Genomic DNA, 21,538 nt, shown 5'->3' with positions numbered 1-21,538 from the left:
CAGAAACAGGGACTGGTTTTGGACATTTTTAGCACATCAGATAGAATATAAGTCATAAAAATATTTTTAAATCATACAGCAGCTTGCTCACCAGCTAAGGTAATGGTGGTGGGGGGTGGGGGGGTGGGGTGGAGACAATACACAAAACTCTGAATCAAGAAAACGACTATCAATGTTATCAAGTATCTAATAAAAATTCTATCTGCAAGACAAGACCAACACGTTACAAGTGATTTTCTGCATATTGAACTATAAATGACTTGTTGAAGTTCAACTTTTTTTTCAAAGAACTTACTATGAAATCACAATGTAATACCTCTACCCCATTGCATACTCTCCTCCCATTAGCTGCAAACTGCAGTTGCTTAAGAAGAGCTGAACAGGCTCTTTGGACAAATTCCTAGCCTTTTTCCTTTAATCACTCTAAGAACCTCCTGACTTTCTGCTCATTTTTTTTCCTGCTCTGAGGTCTCAAAGGTTTCAGCCCATCACAGAACCAACACCTACTGCAAAGAACACATGATTTATTAAAGACAACTTGTCATCAACAGCACTGATTCAAAAGAACAAAACATGAAAAAACAAAAGCAGACTAACATTCTGACCCTTGGAGTGAGACCTGAATTCATTCAGCTCATTCTGTACATGCCCAAAGTCCTGGGGGAGCTTCCAAGTAGGAAGCCTGGGAGTCTCTGGCTCTTGGGGCCTCCCTTGAGAGTCTGGGGTGGGGCAGGGGTGGGGGTGGGGAGGGTGGGGGGTGGGGTGGCGGGGGATTGCCAAGGGCAGGTCCTCCCACTGGGGGAGCTCAGTCTAACCTGGGTATGGTCCCTGTGCTCTTTTGACCTTTCTCACAAGGCCAAGGGCACTGGACCCAGGCCTGCCAATGAGGCGAATCAGATGCAGTGATTCAAGTAGTATGGTCCAGGAGGGAGGGCAGAGGGACAGGCAAGAGAGAATGTATCAGGGTCCTGGGCAGTGTCTGCTGGGTCCCAGGCTGTGGCCCAAGACTCAGGCTCTGAAGAGATCAAGCTGGGAGTGAACTACCAGCCAAAAAGTTCTGGGAAGAGGGTGACCAGCCTGCTGGCAAGCAGTGTGTTTCTGCCCCATGCCAAGGTCTTTACACACCAGTTCCCCTTACACCCAGCTCTATTACAGAGCTCAGAGCCCTCCCAGCCAGGATCTCCTGGAAAACCAGGAAGGTCCCAGAGGCAGGGAGAAGAGGATGCTGGAGGACCTGAAAGGTCAGGAAGATCGTATTTCCACTTTTCAGGGCCCTACCCTTCATCCCCAAAACAAGCACTTGCCAATCTGCAATAATAACCAGGAGTCTGAATAAATAGTAAAATCTCCCAAATATTGTTCTGGGAGAGGAGGGAAAAGGCAAGTGAAGCATCCATGGGACAGCCCGGCAGGAGCTGCCTGGGGGAAGCTGTTCCCGGCCCTCAGCCCCACGTCCTGGCTGTCAGACTCAGGGAGGCTTTGGGGGGTCCTGCTGGCCGGTCTGGGGAGATGAAGAGGACCTAATCATCCAGCCTTCCAGATGCAAACCCCCTGCCTCCTCACAAAAGGAGGGAGGCTCCTGGTCAGAACAGGCCCAGGGTGCGAGGAGCCAGCTCTTCTACTCCAGATGCACCTGCCTCAGACCCCAGTCACAGCACAAGACCAGAGAAGGGCCAGCGCCGCCTTCAGCCCTCCTGAGAGGGGGAGACGTGGCACTCCAGGCCTGCACAGGACCCAAGCCTTTGAGCTCAGCCCTGCCCACCCCCAAGAGGCTCCCCTTACAGAGACTCGCCAGCCCTGGGCGGCACCTGGAAGCCACGGGAACGACTACACCTCCAGAGCACCTGGATCCCAACCTTAATGCTTTTTTGTCTTTGGGAGAGGACCTTTGAGGAAACCTCTGGAAGACTCAGCTCTCCCTCTCCTCCCTCCCTGGGCAGGAGGGTGCTGGCTCTTCATGGGCCAACCGCTCTCAGCAGGTTGGGGTTTCCAAGAATTTCGTGGTGAGGCACTGTGGGCTGGGAGCCCTGGGTGCCCAGCGCTAGGGGATGGGAACAGGCTGCAAAGGCCAAGGCTGACCTTCAGGAGCTCTGCTGAGCCAGACTCTTCATTCTGTCTCCAGGGTTCTGAGCCAACGTCGAGGAGAGGAGAGGTGAGGGGCTGGGGATAAGGCAACCTAAGAAAAAAGGGCCAACGGACAGCAATGGAGAGAGCAGTGGACAGATGAGAGCCACACACCCTCCGTGAAAGAGCCAGAGGGAGAGACAGGGAGTCGGAGGCAGAGAGATGACAAGACAAAGAAACAGACTAGCGAAAGGTCACCTTCCTCCATACACATGGACACACAGACACAGACACACACACACACACACAGACTGGAGGAGAAGCTCACGCCAGGGGGAATAAGACATACACAGCAACCCACAAGTACACACACACACACACACACACTCACTCACTCACTCAGTGGGAAAGGGACAGAGGTGTGACCTGGGCCTGGCAGCCTCTTAGCTCCTTCACAGTGTCACCTTCCCCATGGAGAAGCCCAGGAAGCACCAACCTCCAGAAAAAGCGGTTTCTGGCCCGTTTGCCGAGCACCTCCCCGACCAGAGCCCATAAGACAGAGCAGGAGGGCAGGAAGGGAGGGGCAGAGCAGAGGCAGGGAGGGGCCCGCAGTCTGCCCCAGCCCCAGGAAACCACCTCGAGAGCCCCTGCCTTGCTCATGGCCTGGGCAGAAGGTCCAGGGCTGAAGGGTGGGGAGGAGCCCAGGCTTGGTGGTCAGGAAAGAGCGGGGCACAGCAGGCCCCTGACGGGAGGCCAGGGCGAGACCTGGAGCAGGCCGGTCCGGCATCGGCCCCTCTGGCTGGGACCCCACAGGCTTCTGCATGTCCCAGAAGCCAGGGCACCGGGGTCGGCAGGGGCTTCTCTTCCAAACGTGGGTCTTTTGCCGCCAGGCTACTGTGAGTCTTGGAGTTCCTTGGCTTTCTGAAGGACCTGGCAGACATCTGTGATGGGGTAATCCTGTGTGGGGGAAAGGCCAGCAGTAGTGCGCCTCTGAAGTCAGCCTGCCCTGCACCACCACAGTGGACCTGGCACCCTGCTGGACCCTGGGCTAAAGGCTGGGGACTACAGGGTACCAGACACCTGCCGTCTGTCCAAACCCTGCAGGGAGCTATTGCTACACACACTGAAGCACTGACTTAACCAACCCAACCAGTCACCCCAAAAGGTCTCAGCCCCTTCCCCAGCACCAAGACTACCTGCCTCACCACCCGCCACCTCCTGCCATCGAGCCCTGAGCTCCATGCACGAGCCTGGACCAGGGCCGGACACTGTCCATGCGTTCGCTCACTGGGTCACCTCAACAGCCCCATGAGGGGTTATGCGAATTTGCCTGTTTTATAGATCGAGTCAGTGAAGTTATTGAATACCAACCCCAGGCCAGGCATTGGCAAAGCAATTAAGGCTCAGAGAGGTTGCCACTGGGCTTAGGTGACATGACTAGCACAGGAGAACAAAGATGTGAGGCCAAATCTGACTCCTGAGCCCATGTTCTTAACCACTAAGGCCCCCATGTTTCTTCCCCAGGCCAACTGCCATTACCAATGGGCATTATTACCACACACTGGGTAATAAGGCTGTGTCTCAGCTATGACTTACTTATGCAGAGTGCGTGGTTCAGAGAAGCCAAGTCACTGGCCACACCACACTCAAGGTCAGTGGCAAAGCCGGATTCAACCCAGATCTGCCTCGGGGATCTGGACTCTCAAGCCCTGCTACCATTTTCTGATCCTGAGGCAGCCTGTCACAGCAGCTGGCATGGGGTGGCCGATCCCCCTGAACTCCATTACCTGCAGGAGTCTCATGTTTACGGTAAAGTCCCCTTCCAGCAACTGCTCCCGAATCAGTCTAGGAAAAACAAGCAACAGAAAGCGCTGGGCCCCTCGACTACTCTGAGAGCAGGCCCATTGGGCCTCTTCCTGCTCCCGCCGCACCACCTGCAGCGAGTTTAGACTGATGCTCCCCTGAGAATCCCAGAGGCTCAGTCCAGCTTCTTGACAGCAGTCCCCCGGCCCAAAACCCTCCTACGGCCACACTCACATGAGCATGGCGCAGCAGACCAGGAGGAGGAAGTCAAAGCGGTTGCTGTCAGCAAAGAGGGAGTCCCAGATCCGGATGACATCAGGCAGCACGAACTCCTGGGACAGCAGCAGGGTCAGCCAGCGGAAGGCAAAGAACTGGGGCTTGATGTTCTGCTCTTGCTGGGGAGACAGAGGTGTGTGGTAGGTGCGAGAATGTGTGTTGGCTAGGGGCCACGGACCACCATGCAGCCCAGGAGGCATGAATTCAGATTAAGCAGCAGGCTTGGTGTGAGCTCCAGGCACACCAAGGTGGGGATGGCACCAGAGAGTCTCACTCCGTGAAACGGGCAACTGCTACTTACTGCCAGCCAACGCTGCCAGATCGTCTGATTTTTTTTGAGGGAAGCCAAAAAACCCAGGCTTTTTTTATATAAGCACTTTAGATTTATAAGTGATGGCTCAAATTCTTTTAATATACTACACAGATGGTCACTGTGGATTTATGGACAGAGAAACCATTGTTGGGCACTTACTGCAAGCCCGGCCTTGTGCTTAATACGTTAAATATCTCACTTATTTACTCCATACAACAACCGCTCAAGGCAATTATTCCCAACGGGGACGGGCCCTCTGGTTGGCCACAGTGGATACTACTGACTGAAAAGCCTGTTACAAAACAACAAGCTATAATTCCACACTTGGTTAAAAAGCTATGTTTATGGATATTTTCTTGTTCACAAAACTGTTCCTGTTTATAAACAAATATTCTTTTCACTGAGGAACTCCCTGAAATAAACATGAAATGTTACTCCCAATAATTTTTTTGGGGGGGGGGCTGCCTGGGTCTTAGGTGCAGTATGTGGGATCTAGCTCCTTGACCAGGGATTGAACCTGTGTCCCCCGCACTGGGAGCACAGTCTTAGCCACTGGACTACCAGGGAAATCCCTCCAATAATTTTCTAAATGAAGTTCACACTTCCTTTCTGGGAGGACTCCAACAGGCTGAACTCAAAGCATAAGGTAAACTGTGTGCCAGGTAGACACCTAGCACTCAGAGCACCAGACCCACCTCCCCTCATCCTCAGCCTGCCAGGCTCCAACCACCAGCTTCCCCACCTCCCCACCGCACCTCAGCACCTGGGTCATGGCTCCCCGGCAGCAGCAGTCAGTTCTGATCCTCTCAGGCCAGTCCCCACCCTGGGCTCAGGAGCCTGCTGTCCTCTCCCCCTTCCTGTCTGCCCTACCCTGCGTGGCCCTGGGGGTCCTCACCAGTTTCAGGTAGAGTTCCACGTCTTTATCCTTCAGGGTGGAGTACACCTTTTCCATCTTGTAGGTGATGCCACACTGTGAGTCGTCAAGGCTCTTGATGAAGTTGTCCCGGATCTCAGCCATGAGGTTGGTGAAGCAGAAAAAGGTATCTGCCTCAGCATGCTCTGGGAGAGACGGGCAGGGTCAGGGCAGCTGTGAGAGGACCAGCTGGCTCGCAACACACCCCACCTCTCAACTATGTGAGAGCTCACCCTCAGCTCTGAGCCTCCACCAAGTCAGCCCGCCCTGGTCAGGCTGCGTCCCTCTGTACCTCCTCTGTCTGTGACCACTCTCCACACCCCACTCTCCAGCCCCAGACCAGACATAATCTTTTTTTTTTTTTGGCCATGCCAAACAGCTTGTGGGATCTTAGCCAGTGCCCTCCGCAGTGAAAGCAAGGAGTCCTAGCTACTGGACCAACAGGGAATCCCCACCTCTTTTTTCTCACAACTCTGACAACACTGTACACTGACTTTGCAGTTGATTACCTGTTCTGCTGCTGACATTTTAAAAATCATTATTTAAATCCATTCTTTCAGCTTCCTTTCTATATAGGAAACAGAAATCTCCTCTACTCATCTCCTCTACCAGAAATTCAGTTACAAATATGAATAGATCAGTAACCGGCGGTGGGGGGGGCAGTTTCCCTGGTGGTCTGGTGGCTAAGACTCCAGGCTCCCAATGCAGCGGGCCCAGGTCCGATTCCTGTTCAGGGAACTAGATCCCACGTGCTACAACTAAAAGATCCCCACAACTTAGAGCTGGCACGGCTGAATAAATATATATAAATATATATTTTTTAAGAGATCAGTAAACATCTAACATTCTAGAAAGTTCAAGCCAGAAAAGATCTCAGACATGATTCAGGCCAACCCCCTTATCCGACAGAGAGAATGGAGACCCCAAGACAGGGAAGTGAGTGGCACAAGAGCTTAATAAAGCCCAGCTTTCCTTGGTCCGTTTCTCCAGGAGGCAGCAACAATGAATGTGAGCGGCCAGGAGCCCACCTGTTTACCTCTCCACTCGCTGTTGGGGTCAGTGGCAAAGGTGTAGTAGAGGGGCCCCACGATCTCGTTCATGCCCTGCACGTAAGCAATGCCGGGGTTGAGCTTGGCGTAGATGAACAGGATCCGCTCCACCACCTCCCAGTGGGCCTCACAGCCGTTGGGCAGCACCACGTACTCGTTCATGGAGGGCGCCGAGTTCTTTTGTGGGGAGCTCATCTAGGGGACAAGGGCAGGGGCTCCGTAAGAAGGTGGGAGATATGACAGACAGCGAGCCAAAACTTAACTTCCATCTCGTGGGCAACCCAGGGATGTGTCCAGCGCCACCGGGAACGAGCAGATAAATCCACAATGGGCAACATTCCGCAAGCCAGAGGGACTGAAATCGAATAATTTAGTGATAAAAATCAGAATGGTGCTTACCTCTGAGAAAAGGGGTACCGACTGGAGAAGGGCATGAAAGAACTTTCTGGATGATGGACATGTTCCATGTCCTGATCTGGCTGACAGTTAATGTAGGTTTATACGTGAGAAAATGTTCATCTAATTGTATACCTAAGGTTTGTGCTTTTCTTGTATGTAAGTTATAGTTCAATTCAAAATATGTCAAAAAAAAAAAAGACAACAGGTAAAGATTCTTGAAGTCAAATGCTATGGGGGGTTGGGGGAGTGGAGGCCTGCTCCAGCTGAAGTGACTAAAGAAACTCAACATTCCAGTGCAACGCATAAACCCTAACTTGGTGCTGGTAAGGATTCAAAATGACAAAAACATTCTTGGTACAGGGAATTCCCTGGCAGTCCACTGGACAAGACTCCTTACTTTCACTGCTGTGGGCTCAGGTTCAATTCCTGGTCAAGGAACTAAGATCCCACAAGCCATACAGGGTGGCCAAAAAAAAAAAAAAAGTTCTTGATACAACCAGAGGACACCTGAACCAGGACTAGATGTGAGCTGTTATTACGGATTATGGGTAACACTGGCAGATGCGATAGTGGTGAGGAGGAGGATGTCCTGATTCTCAGGGGACGCCTGCTGAAGGACTGAGGGGTAAGGGGTCAGGACATCTGCAAATTTACTCTCTGTGTAACATACATATAAACACAGCAAAAGGTTAACAACTGGTGAATTTAGGTGGAAAGTATGAGGGTGCGTGCTGTACTCTTCTTTCAACTTTTCTGAATATTTCAAAATCTTCATAAGAAAAAGTTGGGAAATGAATGAAGAGATGATCTCGGTAAAAACTCACACAACAGAGCCGAAGACCCCAATGTCAGGATCCCTTGGGAGTTTTGTAAAAGTTCAAGTGCCTGGGGTTACCTGTATGAAGGTCACAGGCACATCCCCACAGGGTCAGAGTATAATGCTGTCCTGGAAGCCCAGGGTTTTGAGAACATTAAGCGTCCTTTTCCATTATATATACACATCTATACACGTACATATGTGTGTACATGTGCACACACTAAGAGGCATATATCACTAACATTTACCAAGAGGGCAAGACAAAGCCCTACAAGCATTCCTGTTTAATGCCCAAAGCAGCCAAGAAGATTCTTTCCCTATTAGTTTCAAGATGAGGAAACAGGTTCAGAAACGCCAGGCCACTCATCAGACGTCTCACGTTAAGTGGCGGCACTGGACTTGGATCCAGGCTGGCTCTAGAACCCGAGGCCCAGGCCTCAGAAAGTGCCCACTGCTTTCCAAGACTCTGCACAGCCATGACCTCAGTTCACCCTCTTGGCAATTTAAAAGCCAGAGAGGGTGGAAATGATTACTCCCAGTATGCAGAAGAAACAAAGGCCCAGGAAGGCAAGTCTGGTGTTCCTTGACAGTCAGCTTTAACTCAAACCGCCCAGCCCCTGGACCCAGAGGCCTAGGGATGGAGCTTGTGGTCTGGTTCTCCCACCAGGACTGGGTCCAAACCTAAACTCAGTTCTCAGCCACCAATTATTGCAGTGAAAGGAACGACAGAAGCCAGGTCCTCATCTTTCCAGACAGACGGAACATTGGCAGCCAAGAAGGATGACCCCCACTCAGGCAGCTACGGGGTCATTAAGCCAAGCGTTTGGCACCTCCTGATGCACCCTGCTCTGCCGTGGGCAGGTGGAACCAGGGGATCAGCCAGAACTTCCCAGTCACTCCTGGGAGGAAAGATGGCTGGTCTCCAGGAAACAAAGCCCTGATCGGTCATTCTACCAGGTGGGGGCGGGGTGCGGGCAAGTGGAGCTGCTACAGTACCTGTTTCTAGCTTGCTGGGAGTTACAGAGGATTTTTCCATTGCTGGAGGACAGTGAAAAATTTTGAGGAATAAGTCAAAGCTCCAGGTATGAAAGCAGTAGGCGTTAAGGAATAAGACAATATACCTTTTGGAAATAAGCAGCTTCTCAGAATCACCTAAGTCTGCTCGAAGCCTGAGGTTCCAAGACGCAGCATAACTTGGCCAGCACGATCCCTTCCTTTCTCTGAGGTCTCTCCCTCTCCCCACCCAGGCCCTGCCCGACCAACCACAGCACCAGAAGGCCTCTCCACCTCCATTCCCGCCCCTCCCATCAACATCCTCACGGTGTCCACGGCAATCTTTGACAAAGACAGTATTATATCCTTGCTCCAGGAATGCTGCAGGGGTCCCCAGCCCTCAGGACAAAGGCCCGTGTGGCCTCACCATCATTCACTTCTCCAGCATCCTCCGGCCACCCTTCCCTCGCCCTCTCCCCTACCCAGCTCAGGTTGGACTCCTCCTTCCCTTGAACACACCCCGCTCTCTCCACACCTGCCCTCCTCTCCCCCTGGAAGGCCCTTTCCTCTTCATCCTTTGAGCCTCAGGTTAAATGTCACTTCCTCAGGAAAGTCCTCCCTGATGCCCAGACCAGGTCGGGTCCCTGCCCATCACTGTTTCCACTGCCATTTCACCACACTTGCAGTTCCTTTTCTAAGCACTGCCTCCACCACAGACCAGAAGTGTGGCCCCTTCACTGCGCAGCAGAGCACCCCCCACCCCCAGGCACCGTGACACCAGCCTTCAAATCTGATTTTCAGAAAGAGCCCGGAGGGGGATGGGGCAGGACCAAGGCTGCTCTGGGTAACGGTCAGGGCGGATGGTCAGGGGCCCAATGGCCCGTGGCCACTAGTCCCAAGGAAGCAGGAAGGAAAAGGTTGTCACGGGGAGCCCCCGAGGCCCTCAGGTTGCCTCTCACATTTGTGACACCGCTCCGGTTCCGAGCCACCGTCTGGGATTTCAGGGTCGTCTGCTCCACCCGCTTACGAAGGGTCTCGAATTCGTTCTGAGGATCCAGGATGAGGAGGCAGGGGTACTCAGTAGCCCTCTGGAAGAAGGATATGTCTGGACATAACCTCCTGCAAGGGGAAACAGGAGAGGACTGTTTCTTGGCCAGAGGGTTTGAGGTGTCTCCTCGGCCCTTTGCTGCCAGGTGTCCCAGCCTCCCCAAAGCCTTCTGTGTGAGTTTAAGTTAGTAGCATTTTATTTCAAAAGCAATGTAGTCATTGTATATGTGTACATACCCAAATATCGTACTATGCTTACAAACAGATACACACATATTTTTAAGTGTCCTTAGAATCTTACAGTCTAACTCTTCTCTTAAACCACAAACAGCTTTTCATGTCAAAAAGATAATATGTACAAGAGTATGAACTGTTTGTATTGTGGCTAAAAATGGTAACAGAGGTTTCATTAAGTTATAAATTGTACAACGGAATACCTCACAGCTGGGGAGATAGACAAACAATCAAGTGGGGAGACAGTCTCTAGAATGTGAAAGTTTTTAAAGTGTATGTATCGCAGCACGCACACAGACTTCTCAGCTGAAGCTCTCTGCAAACTCGCCCTCCAGGAACACTGAACAACGCGCTACAGTCACTACCAGGCTAAGAACCTGTCTGCCCAGATCTGGATTCAAGACACGGTTCCTTCTTAAAACAGGGTGATGAAACACCTCGTGGGTAGAGGCTCCCCAACACCAGCCTGAGAAGGAAGGAGGCAAGAGACCCACTGTCCCCCCTGGCTAAGCAACCTGGGCTGGGGTCCCACGGGGGCCTGGGCACAGTGAGCACAGGGGAGGAGCAGCCCCGGGTGGCGAAGGGCTGGTAACACAGCTGACAAGCAGCGGGGGCGGAAAGGGAGGCGGATGGACAGACTCTAGAACCCAAGCTCTGACCACTGGGCCACTGCAGACAGGCCCTCAGCTCCTCACCCAGCCACGTGGCAGAGTCGCCTGCTGCCGTGCCCACCCCACAGGCCCGCACAGCCCGCTGCCCACACTTCCCCACCAAGAGGAACAGCGCGCGCACCGTATAGCTCACAATCACTTTCTGACCCTGTCACTCCTCTGCTTAAACCCTTTGGGAGACTGCCCCATGTCCCTGGGATTGAGTCCAAGGTCTGACCCCGCCTGCCTCCGGTGGGGCCTCAGGCACACTGGCCTTCGCACCGTTCCTTGGATGGCCCAGCTCTGAAGGCTCTCAGGGCCTCCCCTGGGAGGTACCACAGCCCTCCCTTCCCCCAACACCCCCAGGCTCCTCAGAGTCTCAACTGCTTCCTCAGGCGAGACGTCCCAACTGCCCTGAAGCACCCTGAACTCTGCCTTCAGAGCAGTCACCACAAACGTTAGTGACACGGAAGACCCATTTTGTTGAACATCTTGTCTTCACATCTTCCCCCTCAGCTTCTAAGTTCCTTAAAGAGGGAGGCCCTGTCTGTCTAGTCCATGCTCAGTGCCGCAGCCTGGCACTGAGCCTTCACATAGGAGGGCCTCAGAATTTGTTGACGGAAGGAGCAGATGAATCCACAGGTGCCTGGGTTACAAGTGACACCAAGGCAGGGAGAGAGGGGAGCTGGGCACCCAGGCCAGCACCCCGCACCCCTGCACCCCGCCAGGCTTGCTGTGCCTGTGGCCTGGACTCAGCTACGGGGACGACTCCCCGGCAGTTCCTCAGACACCTCCCTGTGGGGCTGGGTTGGGCTGGGCAAGGGCAGAAGCGGCGGAAAACCCCCAGAAGCTGCAGGGCCGGCTCCCCGCCCCAGCGCCCTGCTCACCGGACATCTTTGTCGATCTGCAGCAGCACCTCGTTGTCCCTGAAGTATGTGTTCCACCGGCTGTCAGGGTTGGGGTTCAGAGGCTGTGGGGGAAAATGAGCCACGCTGTCCTCGGCTGGCTAGGACCCCAGGGACAGACCTCAGTCTCAGGGGCCTGAGCAGTAGCCCCGAACCAGCATTCCCAGCAGAGACGCAGCTACGGCTGAGACGGCCTGCCAGACAGTCGAGCGGCAGCACAGGCGCTTCCGCGGCCTCCCAAACCTCCATCCTCATCCGCACTCCGCAGCCAAGCCCGAGGCCGGCTCTGAGCACTTCCCAGCCTTTCCCTGTCCACAGCTCCAGAATGCTGCATACAACAGGTGCTCACTAAATGCTTGCTGAATAAATGAATATTGCATCGCTAGGTCTCTCTGAATCTAAGTCATCAATACTCTGAGTTGCCAATTCCAGTCCTTGGAGGATCAGGCTGGGTCCAATCCATCTCCATTGCCCAACTGTGAAGCACCAGGGAGGAGCTGGGTCTTTGCAGATAGAACACGGCTTCCTCTGGGCTGCAGAAACGCAGTTTACCCTCACCCCAGCCCTGCTCTGACTCCCTTCAGCTACAGTATCACAGAAGCTTCCTAGAGGAAGGGGGCTGAGGAGCCAAAGTGAGCAGGGCTAGGCTCAGCGCTGCACACACAGCACTCTGCATCTGTCATCGCTTGTGGTCCTGACTGGGCCTGGAGCCTGGGGAGACCATGGAGACTCAACAGCCTTTGGCAGCTCAGATGCCAAACGCAGAAATGAGGTGCTGGGGTCGGGGGTAGTGGGGGGCGGTAAAAGGGAGCAGCATCAGCAGCACCTGGCCTCTGGGCTCAGGGACCTTGCCCACCCCAAAGCCCACACCGCTCCCCCGCCCCACTCTGTAGCCTCGGTCCTCACTGCAGCCGCCTACTCACATGGTCCTCAAAGGTTACATCCTCCCTGGACACACCCATGTTGGCCTTGGCGATGCCAGGCTGGATGATCATTTCCCTCAGGAACTGAGAATACAGCTCCCTGGAGGAGAGGAGGGGAGAGAGGGGTGAGCCCGGAAGAGTGCAGAAACAGGAAGTGGGTTGGACTCACACCACTTGCTCTGCCCAATAAAAGGCCCTCCCGCCATCCTCCTGTGTCAGGGTCTCACCTCTGCTTGGCCAGGATGGAGGTCCATGAGGCTCTCTCCAAGGGGAGGTAGTTCAAGAGAATCTGCACACACAGAGAGAAAAGCAAAGCTCTGGCGACTCCCCCAGCCCAACCCCAGAAGGAGACGGAGGCTGACAGGCCTCAAGGAAAACGTCTGATAAAGCCCAGAGAAGGCAGGACAGGCTAGGTAAAACCCAGGAACGCAGGCATGGGCTAGGGGTAGCCTCCCCTCTTCTCCCCACTGGTTTCCTCGTCCTTTATCCTAAAGCAGCCCTTTCTACTGCGTTCCCTCCCACAGACTCTCCCAAATGATGATAAAACCTTGTGCTCAAAAGGGTTGGAAAGCAGGACACTGGGCTTCTGCTCCCACCTCAGCGAAAAGCTTTAAGCAAAGCATAGCCTTTTACTGTCCCAATCAGCATCGCTGAGCTGTCTGGACCAGGAAGCAGAGAGCTTTGCGGGCATTACAAAGCATTCCATCCCCAGGGGGATCCCCAAGGGGATGCCAAGAGAAACAGAAAACCCAGAACCTCCCAGAAAAGCTTCCTGGGACAAGCAAGGAAAGGCAGAAAATAGGAAGAAGGGGCCAGGGGTGGAGACAGCCCATGCAGGAACCCAGGGACTCTTAGCAGAGCAAAAGCCCCACCCCCAGCACACCCACCTTCCAGCAGAGGCATCGCAGTCCGCCCTCACAGGGGATGCCTGTGGACACAGCAGGCAAAGGTCACGCCCCTGCAGAGTCCCAGAACCCCCCAGCCCTCCACCTCGGAGCTAGTCAGCAGGGAGTGGAGTAGGCAAGAAGTACTTCTTCAAGAATCGTTCGCTGCCAGAAAGACTGCTAGACGATGCTAATCCTACGTTTACTCTCTCTCTGTGACCCCCGTCCGGAATGTTCTTTGGAGGATGACAGCTTCTGATCTTTGATATTTCTTCCTCAGAGCACCCTTGACCAATCACACCACCTCTTCCCAAATAAAGTCAGGGCCCTTGACATAAACAATAATGGCTCCATCACATCTCTTTCATGGCATCCCCCGCAAATGGGAATGTATAATTTGTATATTTATTTAACAGATGTAACTGCTAATACTGGGGAAAGCCCTAGAAAGATGAAGACCAAAGCTCACTGTTTCGCTAACTAGCCCAGGGCAGGTATTCTGCAATATAAACTAAGCTCTGAATGCTCAGTGTTTTGTGTTTTACAGACTTAAAATTTCACTTAATCCTTACTATAGCCCTAGTAAGTAACAAAGATCAGCATCATTGTCCCCATCTTACAGATAAAGAAACTCATCTATAAAGACAGAGCAATCAAGGACTCCAACATAGGACTGACTCTAGAACCCAGCTTGTAACCATTGCCACAGACTGCCTCCCCTGGGGCCTGGCAGATGCTTTAGCTCAGCACAGATTCCAGAAACCCCTCAAGATCTTCAGGGCCTAAATATCACTCCTGAATCGAAAGATGAGCTTCTCCTGAAATACTGTCAGGACGCTAGCTAAAGCAGCTGTTGCTACAATCTCCCTAGTACTGTGAACAGCAGCTAGAATCCTCACCTCAGAATCTGCATGGGGATGCAGGCGGCAACTCAAGCGTCCTTGCTGACAAAGTTACAAAGGCAGAGCAGTTACAAGAAGCTACCAGAACACCCTGGGGTATTTTTAAAGACATGCAAGAGTCTCTGTGCTGAAAAGTTACCCAGACTGGGGAGGGCAAAGTCAAAAACTGCTGGGGTTCAGCTCCTTAAAGTGAGTGACTCAAGGCTGGAATTTTACCATGAACCAAAGTTCACTGTTGCCTGAGTTGGCTTTGATCCTAAGCCACAGAGAGAACCAGGAACCACTCCGTAGCTAACCAAATTCTACAACACAGGAAGCCTGCTGAGGAATGAGAAAAGACCTTTCTTCTGTTCAAGAAGTCTCCCCTCTGCCCTCCAGTTACTCCCAGGAAGCAATCAGCATCGCTTATGGGCCAATGAGCACCAACCAGGTCTGTATGTGCGTGTGTGAGCACTTAGACACTAAAGTCATGTCCAACTCTTTGCAACTCAATAGACTGCAGCCCGCCAGGCTCTTCTGTCCATGTGATTCTCCAGGCATGGATACTGGGTTGCCGTTTCCTCCTCCAGGGCATCTTTCCAACCCAGGGATCAAACTCGCGTCTCCTGCACTGCAGGTGAATTCTTTACCACTGAGCCACTAGGGAAGCCCAGTCTAAGGCCTACACGCATGCTAACCGAGGGCGCCACTGCTCTGAGAACCAAGCCCGGGGCATCCCTGGTTATTCAGCTCCACAGAATCTGAAGAAGTTCCCAAAAGGCAGGCCGGTCCCCAGAACTGGCCAGGTGTGGCCTTGGTTCGCTGCCCCTCCATCTTTGTCACAAGGCTGCTCCAGGAAAACCCTGAAACTGGAGAGTTGCCTCTTACCACTAAAACTGAGTTCCCGAAGCTTTTCCAAGGCAATCATGGGCTCCTTCAGGACATCCTGGAAATCTGCAATCCTAGAAAGAGGGAGACAGAGGCAAATGACCCACAAACCCCAAGATGACAGGCTTAGTGACCCCTCCTAAAGCCCACAGCTCCCTTACATCTCCAGTCTCCAACTTGTTCCTCCCTATCCCTCAAGGACACAAAGATGCAAAACACAGGCAAAACCCTGGCTAAAGGGCAGCTTTGAAGAACTACAGATCACTTTTTCCTCTTAAGTCCAGAAATCTATAGGATACTCTTGTCTGAAGGTTCTCAAATGAACACCATAAAATCAGACACATTCTAACATTTACTGAGCCGGCATTTACTGGCCACTTCCTGCTGGCCAGGTCCAAACCACCACTGTCTCTATCTGAACTCCAAAAACCCGTAGAATCAGGAGTAATCTGATCTGTGGACAAGGACCTGTGTAATCTGCACCCAGCAGCCCAAGCTCATAAAACCATTAGAAGACCTCTGGACCTGCGGGCAGACAAGGACAAAAGGTTTAAAAACTGGAGGAAAACTGAAGAATGAGCAAAATTAGCCAACGCTGCAGGATTTGGCCCCGGGGATGGGGGTGGGGGAAACAGACTGGAGAATCTAGGTTTTCTAGCATTTCCAGTAAGAAAAGGTTACGTGGAAGGGGAAGATTTGGATAGAGGAGGTTACTGGGGCCAAGGGTTAACAAGGGGGGAGAAAAAGGGTGGGGGGTGCATCGGGATCGGGCATCAAGGCCCTAGAAAAGGAAGACACCAGGGGGAAAGGATCCAGGGTGCGGGGGAGAGAGAGAGAAGCGGCAACACCGAGAAGCAGGAGAGATGTCCCCGTTCCGTGGCCCCCTCAGGCCCACAGCAAAGAGGCTGGAAAGTGGGCGCCCAAAACCTTCAGCCCGCGGAGGGGTGGGGGGGCGGCGAGGGGGTAAATCCCGATTCCTAGCCACATTCGCTCGCCACCCCCCACCCCCGCAGGTCAAAAGGTACAGCATGGCCAGCAGTGGCCTGGCTGGTCGGCCCTAGTGGCTCCTCACCGGCTCTTGTGCAGACTCGACATGGTGTTGACTTCCGGATCTCCCCCCCCGCTGCCACCGCCTCCTCCTCCTCCTCCGCCGCCGCCGCCGCCCCTCAGGGACGCGGGGCTCTGGGCAAAGGCCTCCGACCGGAAACTCAGCCGCAGGCGCGCGCGTTCCGCACGGTCCCGCCCCGCCCCGTTCACGTGCCACTCCTGCTCCCTGCCACCATCAGACCGCCCGGCGGGGTGGGCGGGGCGAGAGGACGCCGGAAACGAGGCCCCGCCTCCCCTCTACCTAGTGCGTCAAGTTTGAGGACGCGCAGGTGACCGGCGCAGACCGTGCGCACCGAGGCTTATGTCTTGCCCTTGCCTGGAGGTTAGGAGGGGCAAGCTTCCGGACGCAAACCCGCCTTTCACCTGGTCTTCTTCCTTACGGGTTCCGCACCTGCAGTGAGCTGCTGAGCTGTCGTTTTAAGAATGTCCTGGTGATGGTGTAGTCGAGAAGTCGCGTCCGACTCTTGTGATCCCATGGACTGTAGGTAGCCCACCCGGCCTCCTCTGTCTGTAAGATTTCCCAGGCAAGAGTACTGGTGTGGGTTGCCATCTCCTTCTCCATCGGGGATGTAGACCCCAACCCCCTCGCTAAACTATACAGGCCTCCCTGGCTGGTCTTTTCACTGCTGAGCCCCGGACGCCTACAGGAGTGATCACACTGAACAGATGGTTCAGTAAATACTGAACGGAAGAGCAGGACACAATTCAGTGATTTCTTGATTTTTGGATTTCATGAATATGATATTTACCATAATATCAGAACAGAAAAGGAAAAACAAAATTTCAGGATCCTTCCCAAGAAAAAACAGTTGGCAGCCATACATATGTGTACTTGTGCACTAATTGTCCTTATTTTTTAATGTCTCCACAGATCGGTGAAAACTTTGTGACTGGACTGTATAATCTTGAAATCTCCAGCTCTCAGTTGGTGCCCACCAAGACTTCACTGCCCCATGGCCCAGGCACACAGACATCTGTTCCTTTATTCACTCATCACAGTTCTGCTCCCACTGTGTACTAGATACTGTGCTAAAGGGCTCCGCACAGTACAAACATTACATTCCTTTACATGAAATATAAGAAATGAATAAATGTTGACTTAATTGCTGGTGCCTCAGACGGTAAAAAAAGATCTGCCTGAGAGACCCAGGTTCAATCTCTCGGTTGGGAAGATACCCTGGAGAAGGGAATGGTTAACAACTCCAGTATTCTTGCCTGGAGAATTCCACCCAGGAGCCTGGTGGGCTACAGTCCATGGGATCGTAAAGAATAGGACACAACTGAGCGACTAACATTTTCACTTTCTAAAAAATGACTTAGTTGCACAACAAGAAAGAAATTTTTTTTTTCCAGATAAAAAGAATACCAGACAGCTGTTTGAAAGTTTGATTAGGAAGACAGGGAAAAACACAAGCCACGTGTTAAGAAAAATAGACCATTGGCTATCATTTGGAAGAAAAAAAAAAAAGATCTATTCCTATCTAATATCTGACTGAAAAATTAATTCTAAATGAATTAAAGCTCTATAAGGGCAAAAACCTATGGGATCGAAAGAAAAATATATACAAAGAACATTTATAATCTTGGAGAAGGAAGACAGAAAGCCCAGAAGCTATGAAAGATAAGACAGAAGTATAACTACATAAAATTTTTCAGTCTCTAACTTCCCTGGTGATCTAGTGGTTGAGAATCTGCCGGCCAATGCAGGGGAGACGGGTTCAGTCCCTGGTCTGGAAGGATTCCATATTCCTCATGGCAACTAAGCCCATGTGGGGCAACTACTGAAGCCCAAGTGTTTAGAGTCTGTTCTCTTCAACAAGATAAGCCACCACAATGAGAAGCCTGTGAACTGCAATTAGAGAGTAGCCCCCTACTCGCTCCATGGGGTCACAAAGAGTTGGACAGGACTGAGTGACTTTCACTTTCTCCTACTTGCTGCAACTAGAGAAAGTCCATGCACAGGAAGGAAGACCCAGCATAGCCAAATATAAAGGAATTAATGTCAGTCTCTTAATGAATAAAAGACAAGCATCAATATGGAAAAATACGTGCAGCTTTTATGATAAAGGGTTAATCTTCATAACAAACAGAGTTCTTAAATCAACAAGAAAAAGAAACATGCCAAAAGGGAAAAGCAATCATTCATTCAAGAAATGTACTCAGTGCCTTTAATGTGCCAGTTATATCCTAGGTATTGGGGATTTAGTAATGAAGAAAAGACAAAATCCCTTCCTTCAAAGCACTGAGGTTTTAGTGAGGGGAGTTAGATGTTAAATAGGGTAAGTAAGTAAACTGAATGGTATGTCAGATGGTGATAAATTCCTACAGGGGAAAATGAACCAGGAGTAGGTTGTGGGATGGACATTGAGTTTGAGTAAGCTCCAGGAGTTGGTGATGGACAGAGAAACCTGGCGTGCTGCAGTCCATGGGGTCGCAAAGAGTCAGACACGCCGGAGCAACTGAACTGAACTGAGGTAGTGGGAGGGGGCTGCGATTTTACACAGTGGGATCAGGAAAACCGCTCTGAGGTGATGTCTAAGCAAACATCTGAAGGAGACAAGGCAGCAGAGCAGGCACTTCAAAGAAGAAAGAAAAATCCGATGCCTGAAACGACACTGACTAGGACTCACACTGAGGAATGCTAGTCGAACAACCATATCGCGCTTCTTGGACTCGAAAGAGTCATCAGTGTTTATTACACCCACCATCACCAGGGTGTGGAGAAACAGACCTCTCAAACAGCTTTCAAAAGACTTGATGTGGTACAGCTTTTTCACAGTCATTCAACAAGCACTAATGCCATTTTCTAAACTTTTGATTGGCTGTGCTGGATCTTCACTGCTGCACAGGGGCTTTCTCTAGTTGTGGAGAGCAGGGGCCGCTCTCCAGTTGCAGAGCGCAGGCTTCTTGTTGCAGCGGTTTCTCTTGTCACAGACCACACTACTGCACGTGGGCTGGGTCGTTGTGGCTCCTAGGCTCTAGAACACAGCCTTAGAAGTTGTGGCACACGGGCTTAGTTGCTCCACAGCATGTGGAATCTTCCTGGAGCAAGGATCAAACCAGTGTCCCTTGCACTGGAAGGCAGATTCTTCACCATTGGATCACCAGAGAAGCCCCAATTTTTTTTAACTTTTTATACTGAAGTATTGTAAATTTTCTCTCAGTGGTTTCTTTTTTCTTTTTCTTTTTCTTGGCCACACCACAAGGCTTGCAGAATTCCAGTTCCTTGAGCAGTGACGGAACCTGAGCCTCTTCACTGAAAGTGTGGGAGTCCTAACCCCTGGACCACCAGGGAATTAATACAATTTTACCAGCTTCTGAATGTGATCATCTGTAAATGACTCATATTTAAAGTGTACACTTCTATAGGCTTAGACATATGTGAAACCACAATTAAAATAATAAATACACCCATCACCCCCAAAGGATTTCTGCTGCTCTTTTCTATCTCCTTCCTCCCCACCTCCATGCCCAGGCAACCACTGATCTGCTTGCTGTCACGATAGATTAGTTTGAGTTTTCTAGACTTAATTTTTTTATCTGGCTCTTTTCACTCAGCATAATTACTTCAAGATTCGTGCATGTTGTAGCATGTATCAGCACTTTTCATTGCCATAGATTCCATTACTAGATGAATCAACCACAGTTGATCCATTCATCTGGGTTGAACATTTCGGTTGTTTCCATTTTTTGTCTGTTACACTGAAAGCTGCTATGAACACTGATGCAGAAGTCTTTCTGTGTGCCTATACTTTCTCTTTCCTTAGACTGGAATGGCTGGATGAATTTAAAATTTTTTTAATCTGCTAAACCATTTTCCAAAATGGCTGTATCATTTTATAGCCACTCCAGAAGCGTGTGACAGTTTCTCTTGTACCATCTCCTCACCACTGGTGGTTCAGATGGTAAACAATTCGCCTGCAGTGCAGGAGACCTGGGTTCAATCCCTGGGTTGGCAAAATCCTCTGGAGGAGGGCATGGCAACGCATTCCAGTATTCTTGCCTGGAGAATCCCCATGGACAGAGGAGCCTGGTGGGCTACAGTCGCAAAGAGTCAGACACAACTAAGTGACTAAGCATGCGTGCACACACACACACACACACATCTCCTCACCAGCACTTAAGTGTAGTAGGGTCTATTTTATCTTAAGACATTCTAGTAGGTGCATAAAAAGTGAAGTGAAAGTGTTACTGACTCAGTCATGTCCAACTCTTTTCTACCCCATAGACTGTAGACCAGCCCCAAACCCCCAGGCTCCTCTGTCCATGGAATCCTCCAGACAGGAATACTGGAGTGGGTAGCCATTCCCTTCTCCAAGGGATCTTCCCCACCCAAGGATGGAATCCAGGTCTCCCACATTGCAGGTAGATTCTTTACCATCTAAGGCAGCAGGGAAGCCCTGTGGTATCTTCCTGATGTTCTAATATGCATTTCAATAAAGATTAATCTTGTTGAACATCTTTTCATGTGTTTGCCATCTATGTATCTTCTTTGGGGAAGTTATCTGTTTGGATCTATTAAAATTTTCCCATTTTTTCCTACTGAATTGCTTGTTGAAATTGAGTTTTGGGAACTCTTTAAATATTCTGGATGAATGTATTTTATTTTTAATTGTGGCAAAATGAACGTAACATAAAATTTACCATCTTAATCATTTTTAAGTACAATTCAGTAGTGTTAAGTATACTCAACATTGTTGTGGATCTAATCTCCAGAATTCTTTTCACCTTGAAAAACTGAAACTCCCACTAAACAACTCCCCATTCTTCCTCCCCCAGCCTCTAGCAACCTCCATTCTATTTTCTGTCTCTATGAATTTGACTACTCTAGGTACCTCACGTAAATGAGATAATAAGAGTATTTATCCTTTTTGTGACTGGCTTATTTTGTTTAGTATAATATCCAAAAGGTTCATCCATGTTTCAGCATGACTCAGAATTTCCTTCCTTCTAAAGGCTGAATAATATTTCACGTTTTGTTGATCCACTCATCCATCAGTGGTCACTTGGGTTGCTTCTACTTTGGGGCTACTGAAAATAGTGCTGCGGTGAACCTGGGTGCACAAATATTTCTTCGAGACCCTGTTTTCAGTGCTTTGGGGTATATACCTGAAAGGTAAACTGCTGGGTCATATGGCAATCCTATTCTTAATTTTTTGAGAAACTACCATACTGTTTTCCATAATGTCGACACCCACTTACATTTTTACCAAAAGTGCACGTTTCAATTTCTCCACATCTTCACCAACACATTCTTTTCTATTTTTATGATCATAGTCATCTTAATGGGTATGACATGGTATGTCTTTTAATTTTTCATTACATTTTTTCCTATTCTTTGGTTGTGCTTGGAGACATTTGAGATCTTAGCTCCCCCACCAAAAATCAAATC

The 21,538-nt window shown here is 50.8% G+C and overlaps 1 protein-coding gene and 1 long non-coding RNA gene across 3 annotated transcripts; one reads left to right on the top strand and one right to left on the bottom strand.

Annotated features, from left to right (window-relative positions):
- Positions 1 to 504: 504 nt before the first annotated feature.
- Positions 505 to 16,237, bottom strand: TBC1D13 (TBC1 domain family member 13). 2 transcript variants are annotated; one of them, XM_040225310.1, is made up of 12 exons: positions 16,112 to 16,237; positions 15,040 to 15,113; positions 13,274 to 13,314; positions 12,614 to 12,675; positions 12,387 to 12,486; positions 11,446 to 11,528; positions 9,587 to 9,746; positions 6,406 to 6,613; positions 5,352 to 5,515; positions 4,102 to 4,262; positions 3,852 to 3,909; positions 505 to 3,021 (listed from the first exon to the last, which is right to left on the bottom strand). In XM_040225310.1, the coding sequence occupies exons 1-12, from the start codon at positions 16,132 to 16,134 to the stop codon at positions 2,956 to 2,958; spliced, it is 1,200 nt and encodes a 399-aa protein (XP_040081244.1). In that variant the 5' UTR covers positions 16,135 to 16,237; the 3' UTR covers positions 505 to 2,955. The 2 variants fall into 2 exon arrangements, with proteins under 2 accessions (XP_040081244.1, XP_040081245.1); XM_040225311.1 differs by lacking the exons at positions 12,614 to 12,675; positions 13,274 to 13,314; positions 16,112 to 16,237.
- Positions 16,238 to 16,399: 162 nt separating this feature from the next.
- On the top strand, positions 16,400 to 17,258 carry LOC120852061. Its single transcript, XR_005718466.1, has 2 exons — positions 16,400 to 16,631; positions 17,018 to 17,258. It is a non-coding gene; the product is annotated as an uncharacterized LOC120852061 (long non-coding RNA).
- The last annotated feature ends 4,280 nt before the right edge of the window (positions 17,259 to 21,538 follow it).

Source organism: Oryx dammah, unplaced genomic scaffold (genome assembly GCF_014754425.2).
Source record: "Oryx dammah isolate SB20612 unplaced genomic scaffold, SCBI_Odam_1.1 HiC_scaffold_25, whole genome shotgun sequence".
NCBI classification, from domain to species: domain Eukaryota; kingdom Metazoa; phylum Chordata; class Mammalia; order Artiodactyla; family Bovidae; genus Oryx; species Oryx dammah.
Note: the sequence above shows the minus strand (reverse complement) of the source record. Positions and strands in the feature narration are given on the sequence as shown.